Source organism: Pogona vitticeps, chromosome 4 (genome assembly GCF_051106095.1).
Source record: "Pogona vitticeps strain Pit_001003342236 chromosome 4, PviZW2.1, whole genome shotgun sequence".
NCBI lineage: Eukaryota > Metazoa > Chordata > Lepidosauria > Squamata > Agamidae > Pogona > Pogona vitticeps.
In genome coordinates this window covers 26,097,826-26,114,121 of record NC_135786.1, presented here as the reverse complement: position 1 = coordinate 26,114,121, position 16,296 = coordinate 26,097,826, and the positions used below count along the sequence as shown (strand labels likewise).

The following is a 16,296-nucleotide window of genomic DNA, read 5'->3' as shown; positions in this document are numbered from 1 at the left end:
ACATTCCTTTTAGTTTTTTGTTTTTTAAATGAGACAGCTTCTCCCTCATGAAGCAAGATATGTTCCCGAAATGACTTGGTCTAAACCAGGGATGAGAACACATGACATTCTGGACTATAATCTCCAGCATTCTTCACCACTAGCTCTATTTCCTAGGGTTGGCAGAGTTGCAGTCATCAGATTTCCCATCACTGATGTGAACTAAACTGGAACCACAATATAGGTTATCTTTCATTCCTTTATGTCCTCTACCCAATCTGGCCACTGTTGGGTTGGTCTGTGCCACCAAGTCGCTTCCCAGTTTTGGTGAGCCTAACAGGGTTTTTGAGGTCTATGAGATGTTTAGAGTGTGGTTTACCATTGCCAACCCCCCATGAGCTTCCATGAACAAGTGGAGATTTGAAGCCAGGTCTCCTGAGTCCTAATTTGACACATTAACCCACTATATGACACTGCTTCTTAGCTTGGCCACAATGTGCATTCCTAAATGCTTTATTTCGCTTGTCACAATTGCTTCATGGAACTCTTACTCTTTTCTACAAACTGGCAAGAAATGACATGCAAAAATTATATGGCTATGAAAACATAAATACTACTTAAGCCAGTATGCTATTAAGCTTCTACTGAGTGGAAAATCCAACTAGTGTGGCAACATAGGAGTGCACTGCTCCCATAAGCACTGTTGCACAAATAGTGATTTTTCCTAAAGAAAACCTGCTCTCTGCTTGTGAAATGGTAATGCCTGCACAAGCAGCACAATCTAACACTACTATGGCTTTTCATTCAATGGCCTTTTCTCTTTAGCCGCCATCTTCTTTCTTTTCTTTTCTTTTCTGACTTGTGACTATTTTCCTGATTCTCCAAAGATCTATTATTCAGCTACATCTTTCATTTGGCAGCTTAAAAGATTTCAACAGAAGGATGCCAATGATTGTGAAGAGAAACCAAACCAAACTGGGTAATGAACTGATTCCAGTTCTGCAAGGTAAAAGCAAGAGAAATTCAGGCACAGGACTATTTATTTCCAGGCTTTCCCCACAAAACATAAAAGTTACCCCTTAAAAGAGTAACTGTTTTGGTCATATGTTCTGTATTTACACTCCCATGCACAGAGGTTGTTTGGGACTGGCATCAATCAAGAAAAGCAACAGTGGATCTCTTAGCTATGAAAGCACAAGAGGACAAAGACTCTTCTTAGCCACCTGCTCTTTCACAGATTTGCCCCTCCAAGTTCCAGCTATAGAATTCTTAAAGCCTTGACACATGATTCTATCAGCTGCCTTCAAAGAAGTGGGACACCTCTTATTTTACGGATAATGTTTGCCAGCCGCTTGGCTAGGCCTCCCTTCTTGGATTCTTCTACATGGAAGGTCCTGGTCAGCAGGTTATAGAAAGAGCCATAACACACAGCAACCACAGTGCAAGTCAGGCAGATGACATTGTATGGCATACTGAAGTCTGGTGTCGGCAGGTTCACCAGCAGTGGCTCTGTATAAAGGCGCACAAAATAGCTGGAGCCATCAGAAGAAGGAAACCTGGAAGATTCAAAGGAAAAGAAGAAGATCAGTTGAGGCCTTAGGTTTGGTCACTAATATGGTACAATCCTGGCATATAATCATGCCATTTCAGGCTATACATCTGGAGTTGGAAGAGGAAGGGAGATGGCATACCATTTTTTCAGGAAGTAGCTTCCAATTAAAAGTTACAAGCTGAATTTCCATTTGCAAGGTTCTGACACAGGAAGTGCTTTTAAAATATGCAACAATCACCCCACAATGTTCCCCACAAACACCTGGGCTAGTCTCCCTTAATTCCAACTATTGAGAACCACCAATGTTGGATTTTTAGAATTTTCATTTCTACATACACAAGGTTTAGAAGAGATGGAGCTGCACTGAACACACTGAACACTAGGCTAATTAAAACAACACAACATGTGATGGTTTTCCACTACCAAACACGGAAGCACTAGCAAAACAAGCACAACTAGAGCAAACTCTACCTAGGACCAGAGGAAGGGGGGGCGCCAATCCATAGGCTCCGTCTAGTCCACTGGTTCTTAACCATGAGTCCCCAGACATTCTTGGACTGCAACTCCCAGAAACCTTCACTACTAGCTGTGCTAGCAAGGGCTTCTGGAAATTGCAATCCAAGAGCATCTAGGGACCCAAGGTTAGCAACCACTGGTCTAGTCCACAGTTGCCTGGAATCTACCCACCGAAGGTGAAATACCTTCCCCATGCCCCACCTCCTCACTTGGTGATCTCTAATAAATGACTGGATATAACATTGAGCTCCTTCTGCCCTGCTCATATGTAGCCGTGCCTTTGGGAAAGTGAACAGAGGGGGAAGGCATTCAGCAGATGCTGTGGAACTGTTGCCAGACATATAGACATTAGCCTTTACAAATTGTCTGATGTCATATAAGGCAATTTCTGGCATTCAACAGAATTGCAACAGTCAACAGTAGAAGTAACTTATCTCTCTGATGCTACACAAATAATTATCACTCTCCTCTGTTTAGCAGTTTTCAGTGTACTCACAGTGAAGCAAAGAGTGGGCTTAGATCTTCCTCTTCCTCTTTCATTGCAATTACACTTGGTACCATGGCACTCAGGACAGACGGGCTACACACCGAGAGAGATGACAAAAGCATTAGCCCTTCTGAGGAAATAAGTGACCATGTTGTCTCCCCAAGACAATAAGGCCAGACTCATGGTATACAAGCACAGATAACGCCTGGCTGAGGCTAGCTTTAGCCTTACCTCACATAGAAGCCGTGGTTGGGGTCAGGAGTATATTCTGTCCACTTCAGCAAGGCTCTCTCAAACTGGATGGTGATCTTTGTGACAGAGTTTGCCGGCAGCTGAATCAGCATCTCCAGGAGATGGGGCCGCCGTCGGTCCTGAGCCGGCTGATAGTGGATATAGCCTAGCACCAAAGACAAGCGCTTATATCACACAACACTTTGTCAAAAACATTTTAAATGCCTGCCTCAATGTTCACATGATGCCTTGAGGAAGGCTCTTGCACAGGCCCGACTGACCTTCCCAGCACCTTTGCTGTGGCTTTGGGAAAAAGAATAAACTTAGGTCACCTTGTACCTCTCCGGCAGCTTCTCTTTTTCTTTTTAGAAGAAAAGCTCATGTGGACTCAAATTAAGCATTGTTGTTGTTATGTGCCATGAAGTCGTCTCCAACTTATGGTGATCCTATGAATGATCAATCTCAAAAGTGCCCTGTCCTCAGCAGTCCTGCTCAGCTCTTGTAGTCTCATAGCCAAGAAGTTTTTTAAAAAGTTCTATACCCAGTTACATGGGGAACAAGCTAAGTGGATTCAATGGGATTTACTTCCAGATGGCTATCAAGATTGGAGTACCCAGCAGCCATCACACACATATCTATTCAGATGTAATTGGGATCTTATATTTAAACAAGCCAGGACCTCAAAGCCCAAGCCAGCATGTAATGGGAAGATTGAGGAAGGAATGTATTGACTCATTATTTGTACCTGGCTTCATAAACCATGGCTTCTGAAACACCTGGTTGTAACAAACAGTTTTGCTACACTCAGGCCAAACTTCAAGCTCTAAGTACTCATGGGAACATACTACACACACGTGGAGCATGGCAAGGAAACAGGGAGTATATAGTGACTTTCTTTGTACGACAAGGCATTCTTTCCTCCAGCTAGGATAACAAGATATGAGTAGGCATGTGTTAGGAAGAAGTTAAATCTTACTTGGCTTGTTCTCCTTTCCTTTTGTGATAATGGTCAGTGTATGGATGTAGAGCCTCAGATACCAGGGCACTGTCTCCAGCAGTAGCACAGGGTAAGCCCTGTACGGGTGTGAGTTATAAATTAGGGTGCTGATTTCTCCTGTCTGAAGACCATAGCCACTCACGTAGCGCTGAGCATGGAGAACAGGTGCTGGCAAATCTACTGCAGGAAGGAAATTTAAACCAGGTTAAGAATTGGACTTTGGCAGCAGAATCAAATGCAGTGCCTTCCCAGAGATGGTGGATAGAACACTTCCAGTTACTGACTTCCCTATTAAACAACAACACTCCAGATCCTACTCTGTAGGGAAAGTCCTTCTTGAGAGGCTCTTACAATGTACTTCTGCTTGCAATATGAATTCCATCAGCCCAACTGAAGGTGTGATTCCTTCCCCTCCAGCACCTTCGTATTCTGCTACAGATGGTAAATCTTCAAGCAGTGCAAAGGGCACTGAGGGACTGAGTCTAGCTGCTGGGTGCATGTGCCTGTTTCTCTCTCCTTATTGGGTGGGCCTTCCCTCTCTCCCACTCCAAAAGGTAATGGTTATTGTCCTATTTCCACTTATGCAAAGTAAGCAACACACCATTTGCTGATTTGAGTGCTATCCCAGAATAGACAACTTTAGGCTTCCAGGATCTACATACTTTTGACTTTGTTGTTGAGTGCTTGTTTGTCTACTAGAGTCTACTAAAGGCATTCTCTGGGAATTAAAGAATTCTGAGTCAAAGAATTGATCTTAAATACAGTGGTGCCTCGCACAACGGGCGCCTCGTAGAGCGATGAATTCGCTCTATGAGGCCGTTTTTGCGATCGCAAATGCGATCGCAAAACGATGCCCGCATAGGCTGTGATTCACAGAGCGAAGGTCGGTAAGCTGCTTGCTTACCGACCTTTGCTTTGTGACCCGCTGATCAGCTGTCCGGCGGGTCCAAAATGGCCGCCGGAACAGCCGAAAGGGGTCGGGGCGCAGCGTTTTCGCGCCCTTGTTAAGCAAGGGGAGCGCGCGAAAACGCTGCGGAAGCCCCGAAATGGCTGCGCGCAACCATTTCGGGGCTTCCGGCAGCGTTTTCGCACGCTCCCCTTGCTTACCAAGGGCGCGAAAACGCTGCGCCCCGCCCCCTTTCGGCTGTTCCGGTGGCCATTTTGGACCCACCGGACAGCTGATGGCAGCCATTTTGGCACCCTCGTTGTGCGAGGGGAGGGCGCGAAAATGGCTGCCGGCCCCTGGGAAACATCGCACTACGGTGAGTATTCTATGGCATTGGAATGCATTAAATGCCTTTTGGTGTTCCGTAGTGCGATGTTTCCCACAGCGAAGGTTAATCCGGAACGGATTAACCTCGCTGTGCGGGGCACCACTGTACCAGAACTGAATGGAGCTCATTGACCATCTATCAAATAGTTAAACTTTGTATGTATAGGGTGTTGAAATAAGGTGGTGTAGAAGAAGCAGGCCTAAAAAGTGAAGGTGCTTTTAAAATTGAGGGTTGAACAACAGTTGACTCCCCCCCCCCCCAAGTTTATAAATGTCTGTAGGGTTCTTAGGGAGAGATGATCAGAACCCCTGACCTGACACTTCCATGAAAAAATCCACTCCCGATTACCTCCAGCCATTTCTCTCTCATTTCATTTCATTCCCATCTAGAGTGGGAACGGAGTAGTTTTATTGTTCCACTTGTTAACTTGAGAGTCAGAACTCCAAGGCAATCTCCTGCAAATTACCCAGTTCTTCCAGAAGATCCAGATTTATCATCCGCCCATTGTTATTTTGGCCATTTTTTCTGTTTGAGAGAGAAGTAATAAATCTAAAGTACTGGAGTGCCAATACTGTCAGTAGATGGCAGCTTCTTTTGGGATGTCTGCGATTACTTAAAAAAAAAAACCCTTCTCTTAGTGATCACAATAAGATTTAAATTCAATCAGCTACCCCTGGGATAACATGAATTTAGAATTACTATGATGCTTTTACGATAATCCACACAGAAAAAATATAACAGCTCAGTACAAACCATTGAGATCAGAATGTACAACACAATTCTGTCCTATGCAACTATTACCCATCTGCAAAAGGTCAAAGAGAAAACAGCAGCATTAAAATTGGGAAAGCCATTGATCACTCACAGACATCTTGTGGTCTCTTCCACTTTAACTGGACGTTGAGGCTACGAGACCCATTGAAGAGTGCTGGATTCAGGAGGTCATATACGGCATAAGTTCTCCTGTCCCCTTGAACAGATGCTTCATGTACAGATGAAGGAGCTGGGGAAACCTCTAGAAGCTGTTTCTCCTGAAAATAGAATCAATGGCATTTCAAGCCACCAGAGTGACAGCCAGTCTAGTAGCATGCAATTTACATCATAAGGCAATCTGGGTTCTCCACATGTATTGCCGTACAGCTTCAAAAAGCTCCAGCCAGCACAGTAACTGTGGGACTTTTTGCCCAAGACATCTGGAAAGCACCAGCTTTGTCTACAAACATCTCCCTTTATGTGAATAACCAACATGCAGCAGGGGAGGGATCACCTTTATTTACCCGGCCCCAGTCCTAAACTATGTGCCTCAACACATTTGAAAGGGGAACATAAGAACATAGTGTCATGTGCACAGAGGATCTCCAGGTAATCAGGAAACCCAGTGGCACAGTGTTCCCATTCAGGCAGAAAACCTGCTTCGATACACAGGCTTTCTATTCAAACACAACATCAAAGTATCTGTGTTGGGGAGCACGTCTAGGAAGGCATGGTCAGTTATCATCTCTATTGCTGGAGGAAAGCTAATAGGGGCTAATATGAATAGCTCCTAATTTTCCATTCTCAAGGGTTTGATATGAAGAACACAAGCAATTATAACTGTCTGCTTAGATTTCCTCCTAAATCATAAACATCATTGGGTAATGTTGGGATACTCATCCTCTCTTAGACTAACCTACCTCACAGGAATGTTGTGAGAATATGGTGGGTGTGGAAAGCCATGCAAACCACCTGGAGCAATTTGGAGGAAAGTCAGGATATAAATGTAACAAATAAACAATATGGGTTGAGCTCAGTTGTATCAGGAGCTTCTATTCAGAGTATTTCACTCAAGTAACAACAACAACAACAACAACAACAACAACAACAACAACAACAACAACAACAACAACAACAGTGTACCATCGAGTCAACTGGCACTTAGGGTGACCCTTTCCAGGCTTTTCTAGGTAGAGAATACATGGAAGTGGTCTACCATTCCCTTCTTCTGGGACTATGCAGCTTGACCATGACTACATAGGCTGGCTCTTCTCCTGGGAGATACTGGGGAGTTGAACTCCCAACTTACAACTCCACGGTCAAATATTAAACTACTGAGCTACCCAGCCGGGTCACCCAAGTAAAGCTCCAGGTAAACTGCATTCCAGATGACAGAGTGGTCCAGTGGGCCAGATAGGCAGGGTATAAATCAAATAAATAAATAAATAAATAAATAAATAAATAAATAAATAAATAAATAAATAAATAAATAAATGAATGAATGAATGAATGAATGAATGAATGAATGAATGAATGAATAAATAAATAAATAAATAAATAAATAAATACCCTGCAGAAACAACAGAAAATGCTCAAGACAATGAGCACAATATAGAAGGTCTAGCTTTACGAGAAGGCAGCTGAAAAAGGAATGTTACCTGGCCTCTACTGGAAATGTCAACATAGACCTTACTCTGGGATGCCAGAGGGCACGCTTCAGTAAGAGTGCGCGAGAAAATCTTAAAGAGGGACCAATCTGTAGAGAGAATCACATGGTTATTAATTGAAGAGATGCGTATGGACCAACAATCATAGACAGATTGATGATTTGAGTTACCTTTCTTTCCATGGCCACTGGCAAAATAATCAAAGACAACAGTGAGAGTCTGTCTGAGTTCCCATGACACGCTCAGGCAAGAGGCATCCTGACAAAGAAGATCAAAGAAAATTCTCTCTATATATTTTAAGTGTAATACACTAAAACTATAAAACTGCAGCAATTCAAGTATTACAATATTACCTTCCCCAAAAGAAGGATTTTTCACTTCTAAAAATCCTAAAGAAGACAGTAGAGATACTTCTCAAATTACATGTCACTATATATAAATTGATACCCTGCTTTTTTGCACTAAGAGGTACTCAGCACATTTTAGAAAGCATCAGGTTGATAAGTATACTGAATTTTTATGGGCACGTGGCCATTTCCCATTAGATGTGGACCTTGTCACATATGCAGGATAATTTTTTACCAGCATCTTGTCTCCAGCTTAAACTCTTCTTTGAAACCGAGGCTGGCCAGCCAACAGAGCTCATGAACTTGAGCAAAGCTTGCAGAGCAACACTGTTGCCCAAAACTCAGGCTACATCTGGAGCACGGTATGCCGACTGGGCTCACGTGTCCTTGAGAAACATGCCTGATCCAGTGAGATGCGTTTAACAGGGAGGGGAACACTGAAGCCTTCACAAGCATGTATTGGGCATGCAGATTACATGCCCAAGGAGGAGCAGAGTAGGTCAACCTTTCTGCCATTATTTCTGGAAGCCCTGACCCTCTGTCATCTTCTCCCATTGCATTCAAAGCACTGAGGATGCAGGGGCTCAGCAACACTTAAACTGCAAAAACTCTCCAACGGGAAACAGAGCCTCCAGCCATGGCCAAGGTTCGTTGCTTCAGAATCTACCTTGCACTCCTGGAATAGTGCAAAACTAGAAAGAGGCAGGGCTAGAACATCCACACACATTTTCCTACATGCGAAGCACAACCCTCAAGAGGGTTTCACACTTGAATGAACTTCCTCACTTTACAGCAGATAGTGATGGACAAGCACTCTGTATACTATCTGTAAGTAAAGCAGGAAACCTCCCTTCTTTGATTCTAAAGTGACCACAATTAAAGAACTGATTTCAACTTAAAAACCTATTGTTTGTACTTCACACATTTTCTAACACTATTTCTTCAGTTCAGATGAAACAGATGGCAGATGCAGCAAGAGAACTTACATCACTGCATGGTATGGATAGAAAAATGCATTTGGTTTAACCTTTAAGTTCTTTCCAGCCTGGATAGGAAGCTGTGTGCAAATGTTAGCAAATTCTCCAAAAACAAACTGCATCCAATTTCCCCTAATTTGCCCTGACCAAAGAAGTAAAACTGTTCCCAGCATTGGGAGGACCACATTGTGCCTGCCGGATACAAAGGTGTTAAAAATCAGGAGTCTCTCAGAAAACAAGACAAAGAAGACAAAGCAACGCTATTCCAGTGCTAACATGGCCAGATGCCCAAGGATGGACAAAGCATCCAGAGACACAAAGGAAATGCGCTTCTGGCCACTTGACAGTGGCATCTGTATGGCCAGACTCACCCTGCAGATGGGACGGATGTGCACGGCCTGAGAGTGATAACTGCTGTGGAACAAGTGCTCAGCTTTCAGCAGAACAGCCAGGCCAGCCTGGAAAAGGCAAAAGACATTATGGCCAAACTTCTGCCCTGGTTCCCTCCACTGAATAAACACACACAAGCCTAGCAATTATGCACTCTGTGATAACTGGTCCCTGAAATTACAAGTTACTAAAACAGGAGTAGGCAGCTTTGGTGGGGCTGAGGGCCAGATTTTCCTCTCCATATTTTTCTCCTGCCCTCCCCACAAATGGCAAACATTTAGAAAACCAGAATGAAAGCAGATAGTCACCAAACATCTGTTTTTGTTTTTGATGCTGTGGTATGGAGGAGACTCTGGACCTTATGCTCTTCCACTGAAAAGCCCACCACTTCTGAATGCTGCCCACTCTCATTTTTCACAACACCCCTCCCACCCCCAAGAACATATAAATGACTGGACTAGGTTTGTCTCTGCATGAAGAGAGAGGGATGCTGGTTCTTGGCTGCACATCTAGGTGACAGTAGGCAGGCCCTCACCTTTGAGCTGCATGGTAACAGCTTCTTCCAGGGGGTGAGGTTCTCAGTACAGACAACTTCACGAGGCAGGACAGCATATCGTAGGAACTGATGATCTGTAACTGATACATGCATGAATCAAACCACTTGGCAGAGAAGAACGGAGCAAGGTAAGGGATTGCCTTCTTCATGTTATTATTGTTGTTATGTGCCATCAAGTCACCTCTGACCTATAGTGACCCTATGAATGAGCTACCTCCAAAATGTCCTGTCCTCAACAGACCTGCTCAGCTCCTGCAGTGGCAATCCCATGGCTTTCTTTGGGGAGTTTGCCCATCTTATATGTGGTTTTCCTCTTTTCCTGCTGCCTCCCACCTTTCCCAGCATTATTCTCTTTTCCAGAGAATCCTGCCTTCTCATGATGTACCCAAAGAAGAACAGCTTCGGCTTCAAAATGCACCCTTGTCTGACACCTTTGCCTGCAGGAAACCATTCTGTCTCTCTATATTCTGTCCTTACAATAGCTTCTTGTCCACAATACAAGTTATTCAACAGAAGAATCAAATGCTGAGGCACATCCATTTGTTTCCTAATAACCCATACAGTAGTTTCTTATGATCTACAATGTCAAAGGCTTTGCTGTAGTCTACAAAGCATAGACTCAGGGCTTGTACATTTTTAGAATGTCTCACCAGTAACTCAAAAATTTCACCAGTCAGCATGACCAGACTATAGCCTTCCAATTTATGTTTAAACTTAAATTTAAATTTAAACTAGGCACCTTCTACATAACAATGCGCACAAACCCAAAATAAATATACCCTCAGACTTGGGTTGCTTTATTACCTGCGTGCCTGTGGGGTCATGAAGTTTGTATTTTGAATGCCTTTCTTTTGAATGTCTCCAGCAAAAATAAAACTGAAAGCAAAAATGCCAGTCTCTTAAGGAGCCGGGTCATTTGGTTGAAATTGGGAGCAGGGAATCTCCATATTCTCCAGCATGGGACTACTCGACATTCTCCTGCAGAGCTATATATCTATGTGCCGCTCAAACACTCTTCTTGCGAGAAGAGGGCTATTTTTCCTTTTGCAATGGGAAGGGGGAGGGGAGGACTGCAGGATCAGAGAGAGAGACTGACTGAGGGTAAGGAGGCAAGGAGGGAGAGAGGGAGGGAGGAAGGGAGCTGTGGCTTGTCAGGCAGCGTTTTTTCACTCATCACAGACGAGTGGATTTTTCAAGCCCTGCATAGACTGGTCTTCTAAAATTCTCTGGTGCTCTCTGGTAACCAGAGAATATTTGCAATGTGATCTTGAGTGTAGTGCCGCTTCCTTTTTAAAATCCAGCTTGAACATCAGACATTTCTTGCTCCATATAGGGGAAATATCTTTGTTGAAACATCTTGAGCATCATTTGTACTTCTTAATGTACAAGTATCAAAGAAAATAAACAACATCAAAGCATCTCAGATTTGACGACTCAGAGCTGGAGAACTATGTTCACCCCCCACCAACAATAAAACTGATTACGTATTCTCCACAATGTACTATTCTCCTGCCGTATCAAGGCATGCAGGTGATCCTGGCCTCCTGAAGGTTCTGTTAGTGGATCACAAGGTCCAGAAGGTTTATTAGGCTGTTAGACTTTGAGTACAGCCCTGGTGGCAGACAATGTGCCTGCCATCTGAAGACCTGCCTGGCTTAAGTTGGACAGTCCCTTTGCTAGAAGGTTAACCAACAAATAATGGAATCCTTCAGAAGTGGGGACTCATACTTTTAAAAATAGAGCCCAAAATCCCCTAGTGAAACCATGAACATAAGAGTAATTATGCAGTGGGTTTCCCTCTCAAGTGGGTTGCCATTCACATAACCAGTTGGCATGCCTAATACCAAAACTGGTTTGTGACCAGTCTCACAAAGAAGACTTTGAGGGATGCCACAATGCTTATGCAACTGATTTTACATGGCCACATAAGGAAATAGGATTCTTGCCATGATACATAAAGTCCTCCCAGCACCATAACCAAAGTCAGCTTCTTGAAATATCTGGCATCACATCTTGCCTCTATTCACGGATACATTTGGCACTTGTAAGTCATTTAGACTGTAATTCCTCCAATCCATGGAGGGTGTAACTGATGTGGTTTGTAGGGTAAATCAACTGGAGGGCTAAGGCTCCCTTTACTTGTCCACTAAGTGGCCCCGAAAAGTCCAACGTAACAAGAATACTGCTACACAAGATGGTTCTATGAATTACTGTGCTATGTGCATGGACTGCAAGTATCCAATGAAAACACACTGGAATTAATGACAAATCTTTGGAGTTTTGATGCTCTTTTTAAACTGCTATGTTTGCTGACTGTCAGTGTTTCAGCTTCTGCCAGTTCCCTCTTTTCTCCCTACAAACATATTTCCGTATTTGTAAAGATTTGTTGCTAGATTTTAAAAACATTCTACTGTTATATTTTAACTGGTACAGTGGTGCCTCGCTTAGCGACGTTAATCCGTTCTGGAAAAAACGTTGCTAAGCGAAAACATCGCTAAGCAAAATAAAAAAGCCTATAGAAACGCATTAAAACGCAATTAATGCATTCCTATGGGCTTAATAGGGACGTGGTGGCGCTGCGGGCTAAACCACAGAAGCCTGTGCTGCAGGGTTAGAAGACCAAGCAGTCGTAAGATCAAATCCACGCAACAGAGTGAGCTCCCGTTGCTTGTCCCAGCTCCCGCCAACCTAGCGGTTTGAAAGCATGCAAATGCAAGTAGATAAATAGGGACCACCTCGGTGGGAAGGTAACAGCGTTCCGTGTCTAAGTCGCACTGGCCATGTGACCACGGAAGATTGTCTTTGGACAAAACGCTGGCTCTATGGCTTGGAAACGGGGATGAGCACCACCCCCTAGAGTCAAAGACGACTGGACAAAAATTGTCAAGGGGAACCTTTACCTTTACCTTATGGGCTTAAAACCTCACCTTTAAGCAAAAATCCTCCATAGCGCCGTCATTTTCACTGCCTCTTAAGCGAGGAAAAACAGCAGGTGGCCATTTTGTTTTCCCGGTGGCCATTTTGAAACCGCCGATCAGCTGTTAAAAAAGGGTCGCTTTGCCATGATCGCTTCCCTGCGATCATCGCAAAGCAAAAAAAAAAACCATAGGGACCATCACAAAGCGATCACTTTTGTGATCGCAAAAACTCCGTCGCTAAGCGATTTCGTCGCTCAACGGAGCGATTGCTATGCGAGGCACCACTGTATTATCTAACAGCTTAAAGATGTGCTTTATAAGGCATCTAATTAACATGAAGAAGAAGAGGAAGAGGAAATAATAATACCTTAGAACTGTAGAAATGGAAGAGAAATAAGTACAATTTCTTACCATTTGCCAATCCCAGAGGTTTGAAGGATGCTGTCGGAGTGACAGTATTGGTAGAATCAATGAAGTTCAAAGAGGCACAGAATATCCCTGAGAGGATATTACTCAGGTCTTTCCAAGCTTTGTCAACACTGCACGGGGAAAATGTATCACAAGCAGTTATAACATATATACAGAGAATGTGCCCCAAACAGACAGGGGTTTTTTGGGTTTGTTTGTTTTTTGGTACACCTTTTAAAATTTTTCTTAAAGTTTTAAGCTGAGATCATGTGCACCATGTTCAGTGCCATTTGAGTGGCAGCATATAAGCTCTGGCCTTCACTCCAATTTGCTAAGTATGCAACAGCAGACATGCATAGCAGTAATATATAAGAACCAGTCACACTGATAGTCTGTGTCATCAGACGTTTCATAAATTATCCACTTCAGCCTTCCAAACTTTGGTGCTCTCTGCCTATAATCCCATACCACCCTATCAACAATTAACAAGCTGGGAATGATGGGAGCTGCAGTCAAACCCATTAGAAATGGGGAAGGCTAATCTACTCTGTAAATAATGAGGCAGAAACATTTCAGTCCTTCTTGAGAAGGCCTCTGACTTAGATACTTAGATGTCATGGTCTGTCTCGGCAGTCTTTGGCTGAGTGCAGAAGAGGACATGAGAGACGTTAGAACTAGGGTAAGGGATGGATGGTTGTTGTACTACAACTTCCATCACCCCACATAAGCACTGTCAATGATAAACAGTGATGGAAGTTGTAGTCCAGCAAGATCAAGAGGCATCCTAGCATGAGAAGCTGAGTGTTTATGACGCGAACCCCTTCTGCAAAATTAAACCATACAATCATTGCCTTCACGTGACAACCGTCTGAAAGACATTTCGTTCATGGGTATACATCAGGAAGACAGGAAGAAAAAGTATAACCACTTTCATACACTGGCGTTAGTTTATGGCTAGAAGATTGCAGAAGAAAATCACCAAGAAATGAAAATAGATAATTATAAGCAAACCCATGTAACACGATATTTAACAAGAACAAACTGAATGTAGATATAGTGAAAAACTAATACATTAAAAATATATATTATCGAGGAGCCATTTTTCCAGCTAAAACAGCAAAAGTCAGTCATTGGCCTTCCAGAAGTTTTAGATTTCATGTCTGGAATACCTTGCAGCCTAGAGATCCTGGGAGTCCAAACATCTGGAGGGGCAGGGGTTGAAAACCGCACTAAAAAGGAAGCTGAGGCACTTACTCAGTGACAGAGTCCTGGAACCAGACCCAAAGCTCAGCCCCAGCAGGAGCTTGCAAGTAAGGCTGCCCCCAGCTCCGAGTGCGCCAGAAGCCCTGAGTGAGGGAGAGATGCAACTCGCGCACTGAGTATTTGGAAATGAGCTGTCCCAGTGCTTTAGGGAAGAGCCGGTAATGAGAGACTAGAGGGAGCAGAAAAGAGCAGATGTTAGAATATCCACCGTTTTCTTCCAGTTGTTCCTAGCCCAACCCACTCCCCCCCCCCCCCGGTGCTGCTCATTGCGATATTTCAGCCTGGGTAATGAGTGCCATGTGACAGTAGGACCCTGTGCAACTGAGCATCTTAACTCTCAAGCTGTGTTGGTTGACACTCGTCCATTCTTTATGCAGTTGGTTCTTAAGGCAAGATGAGGATTGTTTTTCTGTTCGCTACCCGTACTCTCGGTGCATCCCCAGATTTGTACCATGGGAGTTGGAAGGCATGTTTGCGTGCTAAAACAGGATAGAAAACTTTTGGTCTTTCAGAATTTTTTAGGGCTGCAATTCCTACAAACCTTTATTATTGACTGTGCTGACTAGGTCTTTTGAGAGATGAAGTTTTAACAATCTGGAAAACCAAAAGTTTCGTGTCATTTTGTTAAATCATAGTTTAACATCATGTGGATATGCTTAAGTGAGTCTAAGTGAATCATCAAGCTTGTGCCACACACACACACACCATGTAACCAGGTGTAGGATGTAAACTGTAATCTAGAAACATTCCCACCCATTAGAACCTACCCAACTTGGTATCATTCATACACAGAAGTTAGCCCTAGTTTATATATACGGAACAATATACGTACAGTAGTATAGGCCTTGTTTATGTACAGCCTATGTTCTGATTTGATTTAGGAGTTGATTTTAATGCTAAGTCTATTATATATGTTTTATTATTATTTTGATAACACTCAGAATAGTACTATGCACTAATGGGGTGATACATAAATGAAGTAAGCAAATCAGTAAGCAAATAAATAAGAGATCTCACCCTATTTATATAAATTAGCTCTCTCTATGTAAACTGCTATGAATACTGTATTCACCTGAGAGGAAAAGAAGTTTGTGTGTGGCCTTACTTTTCTCTCAGGTGAACCGACTGCTTACAAAAGGCAGAGAGGAAATCAGAGTCCAAGACTCTTCATGTTTTCAATGAAACACTGCAACCGAAAAAAACTCGCTTCTCCCAACGAGATAAGCGAGCGAGAGAGAGAGATTGTACGACAGTGGTTCAGAGTATCACCCTGGGATTTGGGAGTTCTGGGTGCAAGTTATTCTCCGCTTGTCCTACCCCACAGGATTGTTGTGTGGAGGAAATCGTGCTCGTTGCCTTGAGTCACTGGAGAAAAGGCAAGAGGCCGACGTAGCAAATCAGGAAAAAAGTCTTGCTCCCCAACTTCAAAGCAGCCCCGCACCCCGCGTTGCCCGTTCCTGCCCATTACCGTCTCCTCGCCGCAGGTCGGAATCCCAGCGCGTCCGGAACTGGAAGGTCGCGGCCACATCCCCGGAGGGCAGCGGGCTGAGCAGCAACTCCTCGCGCAAGGAATCCCGCGGAGGCTCCGCCGCGCTCCTTCCGGACACCAACAAGAGCCCCAGCACCACCTCGACCAGCACCATGCTCATCTCGCCCCGCCCCCCCACGGCGAAGGTCCTCCTCCCACAGCCCGGTTCCCGGTAGCCAATCAGAAGCAGCCGAACGACCACCAAGTTCCAAAGTTCCGCCTCGGCGGTCCCAACAGCCAATGAAAGGTTTCTCTGAGAGTTCGGCAACTACAGAGATAGAAATAATAAAGAGCGATATCTATTCCTGTGGATAGCCATCTTCCAGGCTCACAAATAAACTTTTTCTAATCATCGCTGATTTGGAAAAACAGAATAACCGCGACAAAAGCTTAACATCGGCTTTGAGAATGTGCGTGATCCGGTGCCGTATCTTCTTGATTCTGCCTCATGGC

General features: G+C 43.9%; 1 protein-coding gene across 1 annotated transcript; it reads right to left on the bottom strand.

Moving 5' to 3' along the window:
- Positions 1-815: 815 nt before the first annotated feature.
- On the bottom strand, positions 816-16,057 carry PIGT (phosphatidylinositol glycan anchor biosynthesis class T). The gene is made up of 12 exons (XM_020789250.3): positions 15,784-16,057; positions 14,307-14,484; positions 13,056-13,183; positions 9,706-9,806; positions 9,152-9,238; positions 7,627-7,714; positions 7,448-7,545; positions 5,902-6,067; positions 3,742-3,942; positions 2,766-2,931; positions 2,544-2,627; positions 816-1,535 (listed from the first exon to the last, which is right to left on the bottom strand). Exons 1-12 carry the CDS (start codon positions 15,962-15,964, stop codon positions 1,283-1,285), a joined length of 1,731 nt encoding a protein of 576 aa, XP_020644909.3. The 5' UTR covers positions 15,965-16,057; the 3' UTR covers positions 816-1,282.
- Positions 16,058-16,296: the final 239 nt, after the last annotated feature.